Raw genomic sequence first — 20,063 nt, 5'->3', positions numbered from 1 at the left:
TTTGTCTTGTCTCCCCCTCTTTCACTCTTTCATTCTCCGTTCCTTCCCACCTCTCCCTCCCTTCCCTTTTTTCTTCCATCCATCTTTTTTCACTTTTCCATCCATTCTTCCTAATTCCTGTCTTCCTCCCCTCTCTCTTTTCCTTCCATCAATTCTTCTTCTTTCCCATTCCTCCCAGTCATTTTCTTTCTTTCTTTTGTTCTTTCTTTCTCTGTTTCGTTCTTTCTTTCTTTCTTTCTTTTCTCTTTTCCCTTCTCTACCCCATGTTCTCTTCTCTTCCCCGTCTTCCCTTCTCTTCCCTTTTCTTACCCTCATCTTCCCTTCTCTTCCCCCGTCTTCCCTTCTCTTACCCTTGTCTTCCCTTCTTTTCCCTTCTCTTACCCTCTTCTTCCCTTCTCTTACCCTTATCTTCCCTTCTTTTCCCCCGTCTTCCCTTCTTTTCCCTTCTCTTACCCTCTTCTTCCCTTCTCTTACCCTTATCTTCCCTTCTTTTCCCCCGTCTTCCCTTCTTTTCCCTTCTCTTACCCTCTTCTTCCCTTCTCTTACCCTCATCTTCCCTTCTCTTCCTTTCTCTTACCCTCATCTTCCCTTCTCTTCCACCGTCTTCTCTTCTCTTCCCTTCTCTTACCCTCTTCTTCCCTTCTCTTACCCTTCTCTTCCCCGTCTTCTCTTCTCTTCCCTTCTCTTACCCTCGTCTTCCCTTCTCTTACCCTCGTCTTCCCTTCTTTTCCCTTCTCTTACCCTCTTCTTCCCTTCTCTTACCCTCGTCTTGCCCTCTCTTGCTTTCTCTTAGCCTCCTCTTCTTCCCACCTCCTCTTCCCTCTTCCTCTTTTTCCATATTCTTCTTCCATCCTCCTCTTCCCTCCTCTTTTTCCCTTCTTTTCTTCCCTTCCATTCATCCTTCCTCTATTCTCTTTCCTCATGTAATAATGCGAAATGACACTGAAAAAGGTTTGAACACACTGAAATTCTGTTTGCGATGAAGCTTCAGGATTCATCCTGTATGGAGACACTCGTCGCCTATGTTGCTCAGGTGGGATTTTGGCCCATTCTTCCTCACAAACACTCCTCACATCCTGCAGGTCCCGGCTCTTCTATGAACTCTGAGCTTTAATTCCTTCCATACATGTTATATTCTATTCAACTCTGGTGATCGGCTCGGCCATTCTAGCAGCTTTACTTTCTTTCTCTGAAACCAGTCGAGAGTTTCCTTGGCCGTGTGGTTGGAATTATTATCTCACTGAAATGTCCATCATTGTTTCATCTTCGTCATTCTGGTAGATGGCAGCAGATTGTTATCAAGAATGTCCCGGTACATTTGTCCATTCATCCTTCCTTCAATCATATGAAGTTTGCCAGTGCCGTATACTGAAAAACAGCCGCACACCATGATGTTCCCACCTCCACACTTCACTGTTGTTGATGTTTTGGAGGTGATTTGCATTTTGGCCTCCAAGCATGGTGTGTATTATGGCATCCAAAGAGTTCAATTTTGGTCTCATCTGTCCAGACAAACAGAATATGCTCCCAATTCACAGTCTTGTCTTAATGTAGTTGAGCAAACTTTAAACGCTCTTGAAAATACATTTTGTTCAGTAATGGAGTCTTGCGTGGTGAGTGTGCATACAGGAGCATGCATACAGGCCATGAAGGGGGAGTGCATTACTTATTGTTTTCTTTGAAACAATTGTACCTGCTGATTCCAGGTCCTTCTGTAGCGCTCCTCAGGTGATTCTTGGCTCTTGGCCAACTCTTCTGATAATTCTTTTCACTCCTCCAAATTTGGTTGTAGCCAGTTTATGGTAAAATGATGTTCTTTCTGTACCGCCCCCGTGGAAGTAGCCAAGCTGCTCGGATCCGGGTTCGCTGTGGCTCGAGGGTCTCTGGACCCGGGGCTCGTGCAGCCACTCGAGTGAAAAGGGGGTTATTTACAGGGGAGTTACAGTTCGTGACGCCACCCATGGTGTGTGGTAATTGGGACCACCGCTGCTGTTGGGAGTATCCGGGGTGATGACGTGGGGCAGCAAGCTGTTGTAACCCTCCACGGGTAGGGGGTGCCCCGGGACTCGGTGATGGGTGCCGTGGGGATGCAGGAGTCACTCTCGAACTCACTCAGTTCATAGGAAGACACTGATAACTGGGTAAACCAAGTCTCTGGGTACCGCTGCTGCTGAGGGGAGCTCGTCCGGGTCCCGTCCCCAAGTGGTGCTGCCTAATGATCCGTGACCTGCCTCCTGGCACTTAGTTTGACTTCAACTTGGTGGCCCGGTAGCATGGAACTAGCCGGGCCCCGCTTCCTACTATGGCTAAGTATGGGATCTTGCTCTCAGGGCTCACGCTTGTGATTTTCTTGACCGTTTTAGTTGGAAAGTCATATCCTCCTTGTTGCACTAATAGAGCGGGTGGGAATGGATTGTAAAGGATCCGTTCTCCTCAGGTGAATTGTCGGGTTGCCTGAAGCTACTCCCCGACCCAGGGTCCATGTACCCCATCGTGCCTTCGGTCCCGGACCGGTGATAGGGCTAGGCTGCCGGCCGTCCTCCTCAACAGGTCCGAGAACGTCGTCACAATCCCCTGCGGCCGGGGGTCCGACTCCTCTCGGCCCAGACCACCGTCTGCAACCTAGGCAGTTACTTCAGGAGTCACCACTCCCGACTTCCTCTGAGCTCTTCTCATCTCGAGGGCTACTTCCAACTCCTTCTCCACTCACAGACAGACTCCACTCTCTCCATGCCTCACCTCCCCTCCCTGACCCCCCAGATGAGCGACTCTATTCCACTCAAGCCGTCCACTGGTGTGTTTGGTGGGTGTGGTGCAGGGTGTCTCTAGGATTTGATTTGCTGTTGGAGGCAACACTACTTAAGTAGGGACCCAGAACCAAGAGGGAGGTGGAATACTGCATGGAAGGGCAGCTTGTGCAGTACCCTGTGACGACCTGATAGTCCAGGGGCGTCACATTTCCACTTCCGGAATATGGCCCCAACTGTGCTCACTGGAACTTTCAGTAGTTTAGTAATTCTTCTGTAACCAATGCCATCAGTATGTTTTCAATAATAAAGTTGTAAAGGTCTTGAGACAGCTCACTGGTTTTACCCATCACTATATGTTTTTTTGTGTGGCACGTTGGTAATGAGACATCTTTTTATAGGCTATCAGTTCAATCTGCTGATATTTTTTTCCACTAAGTGGCAGGATTACTAATTACTGATAGATTTCAGCTGCTTTCATGACTTTCCATGGCTTGTTACACCTCTCTTAGTTTATGTGTTCAATCCTTTTTCCCTGTGTCATTTCTCATTATTACATATAACATCATTTATGGGTATCTCTGGTTTGATTTCTTTGCCTGTGTGGATTGGATGGGTTGTTGCCGATATTGGGTGAGAAATTCATGTACATAGTATCTTTATAAATACATTTACTTAGAAAATCGGTGACATGTTCAATACTTACATCACTACCTACTGCAACCTCCTGCTTTCTAGCCTCCCTCCCAACACTCTTGCACCCCTCCAATCTATCCTGAACTTTGTGGTCCGCTTAATCCACTTCTCCCCTCACTATTCCCTGGCCTCGCCACTCTGCCAATCCCATTGCCTAGAGACTCCAGTTCAAAACATTAACCATGACCTACAAAGCCATCCGCAACCTGTCTCCTCCTTACACCTGTGACCTAGTCTCCCGGTACCTACCTGCACACAACCTCAGATCCTCACAAGATCTCCTTCTCTGCTCCTCTCTTATCTCCTCTTCCCACAATCGCATACAAGATTTCTCCTGTGCCTTCCCCATACTCTGGAACGCTCTACCTCAGCATATCATAATCTCCCCTACCGTGAAAAGCTTCAAGAGAAACTTGAAGACCTACCTCTTCTGACAAGCCTACAACCTACAATAACCTTCACCCATCCCCTGAAGACAGTGAGCCCTCGCGGGCAGGGTCCTCTCTCCTCCTGTACCCTCACCCATCCCTTGTAGACTGTGAGCCCTCGCGGGCAGGGTCCTCTCTCCTCCTGTATACTCACCTATCCCCTGTAGACTGTGAACCCTCGTGGGCAAGGTCCTATCTCCTCCTGTATCCTCACCCATCCCCTGTAGACTGGGAGCCCTCGTGGGCAGGGTCCTCTCTCCTCTTGTATCTTCACCCATCCCCTGTAGACTCTGAAGCCTCGCGGGCAGGGTCCTCTCTCCTCCTGTACCCTCACCCATCCCTTGTAGACTGTGAGCCCTTGCGGGCAGGGTCCTCTCTCCTCCTGTATCCTCACCCATCCCCTGTAGACTGGGAGCCCTCGTGGGCAGGGTCCTCTTTCCTCCTGTATCCTCACCCATCCCCTGTAGACTGGGAGCCCTTGTGGGCAGGGTCCTCTCTCCTCCTGTATCCTCACCCATCCCCTGTAGACTGGGAGCCCTCGTGGGCAGGGTCCTCTCTCCTCTTGTATCCTCACCCATCCCCTGTAGACTGGGAGCCCTTGTGGGCAGGGTCCTCTCTCTTCCTGTATCCTCACTCATCCCCTGTAGACTGGGAGCCCTTGTGGGCAGGGTCCTCTCTCCTCTTGTATCCTCACCCATCCCCTGTAGACTGGGAGCCCTCGTGGGCAGGGTCCTCTCTCCTCCTGTATCCTCACCCATCGCCTGTAGACTGGGAGCCCTTGTGGGCAGGGTCCTCTCTCCTCCTGTATCCTCACCCATCCCCTGTAGACTGGGAGCCCTCGTGGGCAGGGTCCTCTCTCCTCCTGTATCCTCACCCATCCCCTGTAGACTGGGAGCCCTCGTGGGCAGGGTCCTCTCTCCTCTTGTATCCTCACCCATCCCCTGTAGACTGGGAGCCCTCGTGGGCAGGGTCCTCTCTCCTCTTGTATCCTCACCCATCCCCTGTAGACTGGGAGCCCTCGTGGGCAGGGTCCTCTCTCCTCTTGTATCCTCACCCATCCCCTGTAGACTGGGAGCCCTCGCGGGCAGGGATCTCTCCTCCTGTATCCTCACCCATCGCCTGTAGACTGGGAGCCCTCGTGGGCAGGGTCCTCTCTCCTCCTGTATCCTCACCCATCGCCTGTAGACTGGGAGCCCTCGTGGGCAGGGTCCTCTCTCCTCCTGTATCCTCACCCATCGCCTGTAGACTATGAGCCCTCGTGGGCAGGGTCCTCTCTCCTCCTGTACCAATCTGTTTTGTAGTGTTAATGATCGTGGTTCTAGTTTTTATGTATACCCGTTTTCACTTGTAAAGCGCCATGGAATTAATAGCGCTATAATAAACAAATAATAATAATACTTATTTCACCCGCTGTATCTTTATATATGTAAAGTCGATTTCTTGCTAAAAGTTTTGTGCTTAAATTGTTCCAGTGGCAAATCTGTAAGAACTGGTTTTATCCATCTAAAACATGGACAGCTGGTAATTTCAGGGCCTTCTCCATGAATAATTCTTCTTCAGGATTAGTGACTATTTAACCGTTCTGTGAATTAAGATTTGCTTTCTTTATTTACGGATTAAATTGTTTTCTGCTCTTTGGTCGAGTCAACATCTGATGTGAAGTCAGAGCCGTGGTTCACTGAACATCTTTCTAAAAGCAATATGGAACTTTGATTGAACGTCTCACCCCTTTGTCCTCTGCACATTGGCCATTAAGTCATAAATCATCAATTAGCCTATAATGTGGTCGGCTAAGTGCAGACATGCATCGGGGAAATCTAAAAAACCAGTCTACTCCAACTGAGGTTATAGCATGTAGTAAATTATATTTATTTCTTCCATGATAAATCTGGTCGTATCCATAGAACAGCACCCTATATCCATCATGCACCATCATTCAGTGGCAGTGACCGGGAGCCATGACCACACATCACTAAAATGCTGTTCTTGCCCTGTAACAGTGGATTATATTATATGTGTGCTCAGTAGATGCCTTCATGAATAGTTAATTACTTATTGTTCTTGAAGGTAAGAAGCATGGCAGGCAGAAACTTTAACAGTGAGTCAGTAAGTACAGGAGGATTTTCTCTGTCTAAAGATCTAAATAGTATTTATCTTCTCTACAGGCACTATGTATTGATACGCAGAGAGATTGTGTATTTCTATATTTGTATTCCTCTATATATAAGTTCATCTATATTTACCCGTATATTAAGGGATTGTCTGTTCTCAGTAGATGCCTTCATATATAGTTATTTACCTATTTTTCTTGAGGTGTAGCATGGCACGCATAAACTTTAACAGTTAGCCGCAAGCTATTCTGCGAAGTATAGGAAGATTTTCTCTGTCTAAAGATCTAAATAGTATTTATCTTCTCTACAGGCACAATGTATTGATATGCAGAGAGATTGTATATTTATATATATATATTTGTATTCCTCTATATATAAGTTCATCTATATTTACCTGTATATTAAGGGATTATCTGTGCTCAGTAGATGCCTTCACATATAGTTATTTACCTATTTTTCTTGAAGTGTAGCATGGCAGGCAGTAACTTTAACAGTGAACCGCAAGCTATTCTGCGAAGTATAGGAAGATTTTCTCTGTCTAAAGATCTAAATAGTATTTATCTTCTCTACAGGCACAATGTATTGATATGCAGAGAGATTGTATATTCATATATATTTGTATGCCTCTATATATAAGTTCATCTATATTTACCCATATATTAAGGGATTATCTGTGCTCAGTAGATGCCTTCATATATAGTTATTTACCTATTTTTCTTCAGGTGTAGCATGGCAGGCAGTAACTTTAACAGTTAGCCGCAAGCTATTCTGCGAAGTATAGGAAGATTTTCTCTGTGTAAAGATCTAAATAGTATTTATCTTCTCTACAGGCACAATGTATTGATACGCAGAGAGATTGTGTATTTCTATATACCTGTATTCCTCTATATATCAGTACATTTGTATTTACCCGTATATTAAGGGATTATCTGTGCTCAGTACATGCCTTCATATATACGGTAGTTATTTACCTATTTTTCTTGAAGTGTAGCATGGCACGCATAAACTTTAACAGTGAGCCACAAGCTAATCTGCGAAGTATAGGAAGATTTTCTCTGTGTAAAGATCTAAATAGTATTTATCTTCTCTACAGGCACAATGTATTGATACACAGAGAGATTGTATATTTCTACATACCTGTATTACTTTATATATCAGTACATCTATATTTACCCATATATTAAGGGACTATCTGTGCTCAGTAAATTACTTCATATATATAGTTATTTACCTATTTTTCTTGAAGTGTAGCATGGCAGGCAGAAACTTTAACAGTTAGCCGCAAGCTAGTCTGCGAAGTATCGGAAGATTTTCTCTGTCGAAATATCTAAATAGTATTTATCTTCTTTACAGGCACAATGTATTGATATGCAGAGATAGTGTGTATTTTTATATACCTCTACATATCAGTACCTCTCTATATACCTATATTTAAGGGGCTGATTAAAGTCAAACATTTTTTTAGCCTAGTAAAAAAAATGTATAAAAAAAGCAACACAAAAATTACATTTTTACTTTTTTTTTTAGATCACAAACTAGTAAATAAGGTAATCAAATAATAAAATAATTATATTCCAGTGAATAATAATAATAATAATAATAATAATAATAATAATAATAATAATAACAACAAATAATATTCCAGTGATCATAACAATCCATTCAATGCAGCAAACAGATTATTTACTGTGGTTTGAAAATTGTCTGGCAAAATTGTGCATAAGTAAACCTAAATAAAATAAAAAATAATAAAAATAAATAAATAAATCCAAGACCTAATATAGTGAGGTTTGCATAAAAAATATAAAGATATGGCTGCTACAACTATGAATGGACAAACAAAAAAAGATAAATCGTCCTGTTGTTGTTTGATAAAGTGCAACACAAAAATGTCACTGTGTATGTGCATATATTATGTGTATGTAGATATTTTACTAAGGTGATTGTGCAGGTTGGGCTTGTCGGAGTGTGGAGGCAGACACAAGTCCTGTGCTAGGGATCTCACTGTCAGTGTTTGCCACAGTACAGGAGCTGTGTACAGATCCTAATCAGTGTGTATAGTGTTTCTATCCTGAAGTATGTAGGCCTCCAATAACACAACAGAGCTGTAATTAGCTCAAAAACCCTCTAATGATAATGAGAAGACTCTGCTGGATCTGTCTTAGTCTATACAGCAAAGCTGAATGAGCTACAGAAAGCATCTTCCTAATGTGTCTGCTGTTTCTATCCTGACGTATATAGGCCTCCAATAACACAAGAGAGCTGTAATTAGCTCAAAAACCCTCTAGTGATAATGAGATGACTCTGCTGGCTCTGTCTTAGTCTATACAGCACAGCTGATAAATTTTATATGAGCTACAGAAAGCATCTGTCTGACGTGTCTGTTCCAGTGACCACTAAAAAATCTGCAATATTTTTTTTTATCTATTTATTTCTTTAATATGGATATTACCACACACAAAAAAAAATTCTAATAGACCTCCAATAATACAACAGAGCTGTAATTATCGCAAAAACCCTCTAATGATAATGAGATGACTTTGCTGGGTCTATCTTAGTCTATACAGCAAAGCTGATAAATAATAAATGAGCTACATCTGCCTGATGTGTCTGCTGAAAAACCTGCCATATTTATTTTTATTTTATTTATTTGTTTAATATGGATATTACCACACCAATAAATATATAAAAGCATGTTTTTAATCAAAATTTGATTGTATACATCTGGAAAATTCTACATTTTCAAGCCCTGCCCCTAAAATATTCAGAGCCAATCAGGAATGCCCCAAAACATTAATGCTGTTCTTGGCTTTGCCAAGACTCCCCCTTATTTTACAGTGGGGTTTACAATCCTGTTCAGGCAAAATCGGGATTATTGATCATTATATATATATATATATATATATATATATATATACAGTGCCTACAAGTAGTATTCAACCCCCTGCAGATTTAGCAGGTTTACACATTCGGAATTACCTTGGCATTGTGACATTTGGACTGTAGATCAGCCTGGAAGTGTGAAATGCAGCAAAAAAGAATGTTATTTGTTTGTTTTTTGTTTTTTTTAAATTGTGAGAAGTTTATTCAGAGGGTCATTTATTATTCAACCCCTCAAACCACCAGAATTCTGTTTGGTTCCCCTAAAGTATTAAGAAGTATTTCAGGCACAAAGAACAATGAGCTTCACATGTTTGGATTAATTATCTCTTTTTCCAGCCTTTTCTGACTAATTAAGACCCTCCCCAAACTTGTGAACAGCACTCATACTTGGTCAACATGGGAAAGACAAAGGAGCATTCCAAGGCCATCAGAGACAAGATCGTGGAGGGTCACAAGGCTGGCAAGGGGTACAAAACCCTTTCCAAGGAGTTGGGCCTACCTGTCTCCACTGTTGGGAGTATCATCCGGACGTGGAAGGCTTATGGAACTACTGTTAGCCTTCCACGGCCTGGACAGCCTTTGATAGTTTCCTCCCGTGCCGAGGCCAGGCTTGTCCGAAGAGTCAAGGCTAACCCAAGGACAACAAGGAAGGAGCTCCGGGAAGATCTCATGGCAGTGGGGACATTGGTTTCAGTCAATACCATAAGTAACGTACTCCACCGCAATGGTCTCCGTTCCAGACGAGCCCGTAAGGTACCTTTACTTTCAAAGCGTCATGTCAAGGCTCGTCTACAGTTTGCTCATGATCACTTGGAGGACTCTGAGACAGACTGGTTCAAGGTTCTCTGGTCTGATGAGACCAAGATCGAGATCTTTGGTGTCAACCACACACGTGACGTTTGGAGACTGGATGGCACTGCATACGACCCCAAGAATACCATCCCTACAGTCAAGCATGGTGGTGGCAGCATCATGTTGTGGGGCTGTTTCTCAGCCAAGGGGCCTGGCCATCTGGTCTGCATCCATGGGAAGATGGATAGCACGGCCTACCTGGAGATTTTGGCCAAGAACCTCCGCTCCTCCATCAAGGATCTTAAGATGGGTCGTCATTTCATCTTCCAACAAGACAACGACCCAAAGCACACAGCCAAGAAAACCAAGGCATGGTTCAAGAGGGAAAAAAGCAAGGTGTTGCAGTGGCCTAGTCAGTCTCCTGACCTTAACCCAATTGAAAACTTGTGGAAGGAGCTCAAGATTAAAGTCCACATGAGACACCCAAAGAACCTAGATAACTTGGAGAAGATCTGCATGGAGGAGTGGGCCAAGATAACTCCAGAGACCTGTGCCGGCCTGATCAGGTCTTATAAAAGACGATTATTAGCTGTAATTGCAAACAAGGGTTATTCCACAAAATATTAAACCTAGGGGTTGAATAATAATTGACCCACACTTTTATGTTGAAAATTTATTAAAATTTAACTGAGCAACATAACTTGTTGGTTTGTAAGATTTATGCATCTGTTAATAAATCCTGCTCTTGTTTGAAGTTTGCAGACTCTAACTTATTTGCATCTTATCAAACCTGCTAAATCTGCAGGGGGTTGAATACTACTTGTAGGCACTGTATATATATATATACGGTATATAAAATTGTCTTAAAAGGAAGCGGCACCATCTAAAAGAGCAGGGGGAGCTGAGCAGATTGATGTATAGTTTTGTGAGAAAAGATTTGGTATAACCTGGGTTTAAATGTCTTTGTATTTCCTGGGATTTCCAGTCCAGTGGGCGGTCCTACCAGTGACTGACAGTTATCCCTGTTTTACTGCTAAGGACCGCCCACTGGACTGAGAATCCAAGAAAGAGCAGAGGTTTTCTGATTCATACACATTTGCTCTTCCTGAAATTTTCAGTCCAGTGGGTGGTCCTGCCAGTGATTGACAGCAATCCCAGTTTTACTAACAGGACCGCCCACTGGACTGAAGATCCAAGAAAGAGCAGAGGTTTTTATGATTAAAAGACAAGTTATATTCAATATTTTGTAACAAAATGATATATCAATCAACTCAGCTCTTCCTACTCAACAACGGGTTTCCTTCAGATTGGACTGCTTCCTCGTGGTGACAGGTTCCCTTTAATTCACAATTTAAAGGGATAGTACATATTGCTTGGGAAAGAGATTTTCAGAAGGCTCCATATCATAGAAATTACAATCGCCACCTAGTTGTGATGAAATCAGTTTATCCTTTTAGAAGATATAAGGTAAATGTGTCACATATGCAGCCTCTGAGTCCTTGAATGCAGCTATATGGGCTAATCTATTTGCTGCCGGCATTGAGGTGATATTGTGTTTTATGGGAATAATGTCAGTTGCTCAGACATAGCACATTCTGCAGCAATAGACAGGGAGCAAGCTGAATAATTCATGAAAGATAGTGACACCTTTAGAGCATTTGTTTTATTCTTATGCAGCCTGATTAGAGGCAGAGCGCTGCTCCGCAGAGTAAAATAGCAAAGCAGCAGCAAAGGGTATGTGAATGATTACCTGCCATGGTCACTGGGTAAAGATACAGAACATTAAAGCACAAAAAGCCCCAAGATACTGGCGTCTGCTCATGTACCAGGGTCTAGATGCAAAGTCTACACGTGTGCACCCTTACCTTCCTACAAATTTTGTTAAGATGTCCAATTTCTCACAATATACATTTAAAAGGAATTTTTTTTTTCCATTTAATTTTAAAAATTGTTAATTCTTTATTTCATATTTTTATTTCCTTCAAAATTAAAATGAAAAATCTTGCAATTCTCACACCGGCCACTGGGGCATTTTTAGACTCTGACTTCCTGTTGTTTCAGGAAGTAGCACATGTACATTAGCAGCGATGAACAGACTTTAACCTTATCTTTTGTATTAAAGCATTTAATGAGCGTGTGCAAAGACCATTATGAAGGGAAGGTGAGCTGTGACATCGCCTGTTGTGTGTGGTCCATACTGTGTTTATAAGCTCTGTAAAGAGATGTTATCAGTCATTGTAATCTCCTGCCTCTGATGGTAAGGAGCCTGATGAAAACTGTTCTCGAAAGGACAGGAAGTATGATTTAAAGTAGCCCCAGTGGTTAGTGTGAAAATTGCAAAAATACTAATTTTGTGTTTTAAAGGGCTGTTGCGGGTGACAGTCATTTAGTTTCTGGCAATAGAAGGTCACAGCGTTTGGCTGCTCAAAATGCTCCCTGACTTTCTAGTCTTCCTGCTGTCAGTATTCATTGGTATAGGTAGCTTTCCTGCTGGATTTTCATCTCTTCACCTTTAGGACCCAGCGGAGCTCAACTTCCACCCAGCTGCTGATTATCAGTATTCTCCATGTGCTTATATACTCCCATCTTCCCTAGATTGATGCTGGTGATATTATTCAGTTCATTCAAGCTCTGGTTGCAAGCAGGTGGCTTGTACTCCTCTGTGATATCATTGCTGAAACGTTACAGAACTCCTACCTGAGTCATCTGTGGATCATGCTTTTCCCCCCCGTGTGTCCTCCTTGTGTCTTCTATAGAGTTTAGTGGGGTTGATGAAGAGCTCATCTTCTGAAGCTGATGCAGGGGCCCAGTTACGGGCATTCTATAGTAAGCTGCCGGCCTCTGTTTGGCCTGCAGCGTGTATAGTAATGCAAGGACTCGACGGGTCTCGACATTGCTATACACTTCAGCTGAATGTGGATCCCCGGACACACATGAAGCTGAAGCATCCTTCCTCTCTACAAACATTCATATCTGTGGGTACTGTGCAATGCTTCTTGTGGTGGTGCTGTAGGATAATTGAGCACTTACTTCTGGATTTCCCTATAGATTACCGCTGACCAGTGATGTAACATAAAGTTCCCAAAATGTCCAACTTTCATTATTAGGAGTTATTATTAGTATTGCTCATCTCATATGGACCAAAGGAACCTTTTTAGGACCCCTCAGATTTCAGGACCTGATTAAGAGAGTGGAACTTTTTGGGACCCCTTAGTATCAAGGACCTCGGTGAGACAGCAGACTTTTTGGGACCTCTTAAGCTCTGAAACTACGATAAGACTGCGGACCTTTTTGGAACCCCTTATGCTCGAACACCTAGATGAGACTGCAGATCTTTTTGCGATCTCCTAAACTCTAGGACCTTGGGGATACTGTGGACCTTTTTTGGGACCCCTTAGTCTACAGGACCTAGGTGAAATTGCAGATCTTTTGGGGGTCTCTTAAACTCGAGGACCATGATAAGACTGCAGACTTTTTTGAGACCTGTTTGGCTCCAAGACCTGGGTGAGTCTGTTTACCTTTTTGGGACCCCTTACGTTCTAGGACCTGGGTGAGACTGGAGACCTTTTTGGAACCAGTTGGGCTCCAAGACCTGGGTGGGTGTGTGGACATTTTTAGGGACCCCTTTAGGCACAAGGACCTAGATAAGATTGCAGACCTTTCTGGGACCTGTTGAGCTCCAAGACCTGCCTGCGTGTGGGGACCTTTTTAGGGACCCCTTAGGCACTAAGACCTGGACGAGGCTGGAGACCTTTTTAGGACCAGTTGGGCTCCAAGACCTGTGTGAGTCTGTGGACCTTTTTGGAACCCCTTAGGCTCTAGGAACTGATTGATACTGAATACCTTTTTGGGACCAGTTGGGCTCCAAGACCTGGGTGAGTCTGTGGACCTTTTTTTGGGGACCCCTTAGGCTCTAGCACCTGAGTGAGATTGCAAACCTTTTTTGGGACCCCTTATGGTCCAAGACCTAGGTGAGTCTGTGGACCCTTTTTTTGGGGACCCCTTAGGTTTCAGGACGTGGGTGAGACTGTGAACCTTTTTTGGGACTCCTTAGGCTTCATGACCTAGGGGAGACAACAATCCATGCACCTACTTTAGGGATTGCTGGGGTCCCAGCAGCTCGACATCCCATGATCTTTGGGGAAAATGTCTAACAAAAAGGGATTATCTAAACCCCTCAACCAAAAAGTCAATGAATAGGGGTGAAGACATTTTCATCTACCATCCAGGGTGCAGAATGGCTACAGAGAGCATCTTTCTGCATCTGGAGGACCCAAAATGCCTATGCATAGGCAGCCTGCCCAAAAGTGTAATGCTTAATTTCCCCTGTGGTGGCGCTGCAGAGGAATGAAACACTTCCTGCTGATTTCTCTACGCCTCACTGATTGCCATGATTTGCTTAACCCCTGAAAGGATTATCCAACGTGTAGAGATCTCCTTTAAGGATTTTCCGCGGCTTCTATCACTCCATCCTTCCATGCATTGTACCGCTGCCGGTGGTTAAGATTTCTGCTGTCTTTCTTCCTGTTTGCAGGAGCCGCTTTCTACGCGGCATTCAAACAGATGGCGTGTATACTTAGCAGAAGCTGTCTTTAAACAAGACGTGTTCTAAGGCAAAAAAAAAAAAGAAAAGAAAACGTGTTCCCCTTATATTAAAGGCAAAGCATCTCACGGGGCAGGATTGGAAGGATCGCCCCTTTAAGATCTATGCCCCGGAGTTGCATTAGACAAGTTGGCAGTGCATTGTTTTGGGCATGATGAAGCAGTTCGCTATTCTGGAAGGCATGCTTACTATTTGAAGTCGGAATTTTTTTAAATTTTTTTTTATTTTTTTTTTTTTGCTGCCTTTTGTCATCGGCTGATTAAAAAAAAAAAGAAAAAAATTGGAAAAAAAAAAAAAGGGGACGTTTTAGATGAGAAAAGTAACCTGAGTCATGCTGCATTCACGCCTGGAAGTTTTGATTCAGATTATCTCTAATGGATCAGCCGATACCTGTGTGAACCGGGGATGCCTTTAGCATTACGAAGGAAGACTTGCCTTCCCTATTGAAGGGGGCTCATTGGAAAAAAAAGAAAAGCACACACACACACACACACACACATACATACGTACAGCCTCGACAGCTCGGAGATTCCTGTTTTGTTCTGGCTTTTTGTCTGTAAGGACAAAGATTCCATTCGATTTTGCTTATGGTTTGTGATTTACCCAGTCGAGCCAAGCAGAAATGGATTGTCTGTGCATTGTGACGACCAAGGTAAGATTGCATATCTTTGTGTGTCGTGTGCACGGCCGTAGCTGCTGCTCCGTGCTGCTGGGATGAAGTAGTGGAGAAATCAGCAGAATTCAGACTGCAGATCCATTGACAAATCTCCCTTGTGAAAGCAGTTTATCGTATAGTCTAGATTAATATTTTTTTTTAAAAAAAAAATTAAATAACAGTATTTTTTGGGAATGTGCTTACTGAGCATTTAAGATGATTTTTGCACTAAAAAAAAAGTGTAAATAAAAAAAATAAAAAAAATAAATCATATATACTTAAATAAAAAAAAATGCATGTAAAAGAAGAAATACAAATATATTTTAAATATTTCATATTTATTTGAAATATTTTTTTTTAAATTTGACTTTCTTTTTCCCATAAAAGCAGAATAATAAAAAAAAGCATGTAAAAAAAATATATTTTACATGTTTAATATTTATTTTATTTGTAATAGTTTTTAAAATTAATTTTTTTTTTTATTATAAAAGTTTGTCTATAAAAAATGAGAAATAGTACAAAAATAATGTAAAAAAAATAAAAATATATTTTAAATATTTAATATTTATTTGAAATTTTGTTTTTTAATTTGACTTTTTTTTTCCCATAAAAGCAGAATAATACAAAAAAGCATGTAAAAAAAAATATATTTTACATGTTTAATATTTATTTTATTTGTAATAGTTTTTAAAATTATTTTTTTTTTTATTATAAAAGTTTGTCTATAAAAAATGAGAAATAGTACAAAAATAATGTAAAAAAAAATAAAAATATATTTTAAATATTTAATATTTATTTGAAATTTTGTTTTTTAATTTGACTTTTTTTTCCCATAAAAGCAAAATAAAAAAAAGCATGTAAAAAAAAATATATATATATTTTACATGTTTATTATTTATTTTATTTGTAATAGTTTTTAAAATTATTTTTTTTATTATAAAAGTTTAAGTCTATAAAAAATGAGAAATAGTACAAAAATAATGTAAAAAAAAATATATATTTTAAATATTTAATATTTATTTGAAATATTTTTTTTTTTAGTTTGATTTTTTCCCCATAAACGCATAATAATAAAAAAGCATGTAAAAAAAATATATATATATTTGACATGTTTAATATTTATTTCATTTGTAATAGTTTTTAAAATTAAATTATTTTTTTTATTATAAAAGTTTGCCTATAAAAAATGAGAAATAATAAAATAATGTAAATAAAAAATAAAAATATATTTTAAATATTTAATATTTGTTTTATTTGTCATAGTTTGTAGAATTAAATTATTTTTTATTTTAATTTTTTTATTCTAAAAGTTTGTCTATAAAAAATGACAAATAATAATAAAAAATATGTAAATAAAAAATAAAAATATATTTGAAATATTAATTATTTTATGTGTAATAGTTTTTAGAATTATTTTTTTATTTTAATATTTTTATCATAAAAGCAAATTTAACTCTAATAATTAATAATAATAAACATTAATTTAAACAAAAAATAAACTACATTTTAAATATTTAATATTTATTTTCTTTGTTTCATAGTTTAATATTTGTTATATATTAGTTTATTATAATTATAAAATATAATAAATATATTTGTTTAATAGTTTTTAGAATTTAAATATTTTTTTAAAAAAAAAATTTGATTTTTTTTTCTCTAGAAGCAAAATGTAAGACTATAAAAAGAGTAAAAAAAAGTGTGTAAACAAAAAATAAATTAAATATATAATATTTATTTTATTTTTAATAGTTTTTAGAATTAAAGTATTTTTTTCTATTTTAATTTATTTTACCATAAAAGCAAACTTTAAGCCTATAATACAATAAATAATAATAGTAATAGTTTTTAGAATTAAAAAATATATAATCTTAAATAAAAAAATAAACAAAAGGCATGTAAAGCAAAAAAATAAATAAATATATAGTTTAAATATTTAATATTTGTTTTATTTGTAATAGTTTTAAGAATTAAAGTCATTTTTTTATTTTAAATATTTTTTTATAATGAAAGCAATATTTAAGTCCATATAAAATAAGATATAAAAAATATTTAATATTTTGTTTGAAATAGTGTTTAGCATTACATTTTTTATTTTTTATTTTTTTAAGCTTGCAATTTTGTTTTTTTACCATAAAAATAAAATTCAAGTAAACTGTCTATACAAAAAAAGAGAAAAAAATATATTTTTAAATATTATATATATTTTTATATTTAAGGTTTTTTTAGGATGAAAATTACAAATAATATATTTATTTTGCAAATTATTACTATTTTTTTACATTTTTAAATGTTAAAAAAAAAAAATCATCTATGGTTGGGTTGTCAAGAAGTACTTTGCTGGATGTCACCATGGTGATAGATAACTTTTGTTAAAGTGTTTTCTCATTGGGCACAGTAGTGTTATTTTTTATTAAGAGATATATTTTTAATTTTAAAAAATAATAATGCACTTGTGTTTTTTTTAATATTTGGTTTTATGCTGTTATATTTTACATTTTTATTTATTTATTTATTTTAAAGCATTTTACAAAGTTTTTGGGAGGTTCCATCATAAACTTTCTCTTTTATTATGAATAAATCCACACAATATTCACTGACTTCTTCCTAGACAATATATCTGGTTTGTAAGTTTGTTTTTTATATTTTTCAATTATATATTTCTTATAAAAAGTAACAAAAAATTACTTTCTAGATACTTTCCAGTTTGGATTAAAAAAATATTTTATTTTTATATGTTTTTTTTATATTGGATTGTTACATAATGTGCTTTTTTTATTATTTTTGTGGATGTTACACAAAGTACAGACGATCTATTTTGGTATTTTTGGAGTTGTCTGATTAGCAAATCAATTAATGGCTTTAATTTCCACATCAATATGATGTAAGCGGGACTTGAGCAGCTTATTAAAACTGACACTAATGAAAGTAATACTCCGCGCTTCCTGCACTAAAACAATGGGGGATCTGGATGAGCAGTCAGTTCACGGTAGAAACTGTTAGCAAGATGAATACATTCATGTCCTGATGCTAAATGTAATGTGTCCCGAGACATAAAGTGTAATAAAAGTCTAGCAAGGAGCAATCCCAGACACTGCTCATATTAGCATCAATTGTAAAAGCAAATATCCCTACGTGAAAGGGTAAGAAAGAATATATTTCCTGGTAGACTTGGCTGGTACCAACCCCTCATGCTTGTTACCTATCTACATAGTAGAAGCCATAAGTTAAAGCCCCGCCAAACACATAAAATAGTTGTCGAATGAATGACAGCTGACAGCGATCTCGCTCGGAAAACGCTTGGCACCCCCGGTACGCTCTTGTGTTCTCTACGATAGAGCCACTCCCCCATTCCCCTGGCGGTGGCATATCTTGGTGCAGCACAAAAGTATCGACCATTGAACTTCCAACGCTGGTTCCTTCGCTCCTCCAACAACTTTGGTTGGTGGCCCCATACATATCAGACACTCAACTGATATGGGCACATTAAGCTTACTTTAGTCTATATGTATGGAGCCTTAAATTTAAGTTCCTTGGACCCAATGCAAAATCTATACCTGGGTCCACCAACAATAACAAGTGTCATTAATAATATTGGTGTTATTTTACGTGGAAAAAAGGCCTTTCTTCCCAATTGGGACTTATAGCTCTGCACTCCTTATAGCTCCGCCCCCGAGGAGCTTTCTCTCATGTTAACTGTTGACTAGCTTGTATTACGTGGGGAAGGGAAATGATAAGTACTCTAAATACAGTCCTGGCTTATAGTTTTTTAAGCTTGAAATCAGACATAAGTCCATTGAGTTCAATCAATATCCTAACATGCTGATCCAGAGGAAGGGCGACCCCATGCATTTCAGACTTTCAATTGATATGGACATATTCAGCTTACGTTAGCCTATTATGTTTGGGGATCCACCTATACTAACAAGTGTCTTTTATAATTTTGGTGTTATTTTAGGTGGCAGAAAGGCCTTTCCTTCCTGTTGGGACTTCTATCTCTGCACTCTCTGTAGCTCCACCTCCGAGGAGCTTTCTCTCATGTTTACTGTTGCCTATGGCAGCTTGTACTAAGTCAGAGAAGGGAAATGATAAGTACTGTAAATACAGTCCTGGCTTATAGTTTTTTTAAGCTCAGAGATAGACGTAACTCCATTGAGTTCAATCAATAACCTAACATGCTGATCCAGAGGAAGGGCGTCCCTATGCATTTCAGACTTTCAATTGATATGGACATATTCAGCTTACTTTAGTCTATTATGTATGGGGGCCCACCTATACTAACAAGTGTCTTTTATAATATTGGTGTTATGTTAGGTGGCAGAAAGGCCTTTCCTCCCAGTTAGGACTTCTAGCTCTGTATTCCTTATCGTTCCGCCCCCGAGGAGCTTTCTCTCATGTTAACTGTTGACTACAACAGCTTGTATTACGTGGGGGAAGGGAAATGATAAGTACTCTAAATACACTACTGGCTTATAGTCTTTTAAGTTCAGAAATAGACATAACTCCATCAAGTTCAATCAATAACCCAACATGCTGATCCAGAGGAAGGGCGGCCCCATGCATTTCAAACTTTCAATTGATATGGGCACATTCAGCTAACTTTAGTCTATTATGTATGGGGGCCCACCTATACTAACAAGTGTCTTTTATAATATTGGTGTTATGTTAGGTGGCAGAAAGGCCTTTCCTCCCAGTTAGGACTTCTAGCTCTGTATTCCTTATCGTTCCGCCCCCGAGGAGCTTTCTCTCATGTTAACTGTTGACTACAACAGCTTGTATTACGTGGGGGAAGGGAAATGATAAGTACTCTAAATACACTACTGGCTTATAGTCTTTTAAGTTCAGAAATAGACATAACTCCATCAAGTTCAATCAATAACCCAACATGCTGATCCAGAGGAAGGGCGGCCCCATGCATTTCAAACTTTCAATTGATATGGGCACATTCAGCTAACTTTAGTCTATTATGTATGGGGGCCCACCTATACTAACAAGTGTCTTTTATAATATTGGTGTTATGTTAGGTGGCAGAAAGGCCTTTCCTCCCAGTTAGGACTTCTAGCTCTGTATTCCTTATCGTTCCGCCCCCGAGGAGCTTTCTCTCATGTTAACTGTTGACTACAACAGCTTGTATTACGTGGGGGAAGGGAA

The 20,063-nt window shown here is 39.4% G+C and overlaps 1 protein-coding gene across 4 annotated transcripts in view; it reads left to right on the top strand.

Moving 5' to 3' along the window:
• DLG2 (discs large MAGUK scaffold protein 2) overlaps nucleotides 1-20,063 on the top strand; it is a 1,610,676-nt gene that overhangs the window by 340,334 nt on the left and 1,250,279 nt on the right. Inside the window, exon 1 of one of the 4 annotated variants that reach the window (XM_075337525.1) lies at nucleotides 14,069-14,912. The exons of the other annotated variants lie outside the window; for them this stretch is intronic. Within the exon in view, the coding sequence (XP_075193640.1) occupies nucleotides 14,883-14,912 (30 nt within the window). The 5' untranslated portion in view covers nucleotides 14,069-14,882. Of the gene's footprint in view, nucleotides 1-14,068; nucleotides 14,913-20,063 lie in introns of those variants that run through there. 4 annotated transcript variants of the gene reach the window in all.

The sequence above is a fragment of the Anomaloglossus baeobatrachus genome, chromosome 2 (assembly GCF_048569485.1).
Source record: "Anomaloglossus baeobatrachus isolate aAnoBae1 chromosome 2, aAnoBae1.hap1, whole genome shotgun sequence".
Lineage (NCBI taxonomy): Eukaryota > Metazoa > Chordata > Amphibia > Anura > Aromobatidae > Anomaloglossus > Anomaloglossus baeobatrachus.
Note: the sequence above shows the minus strand (reverse complement) of the source record. Positions and strands in the feature narration are given on the sequence as shown.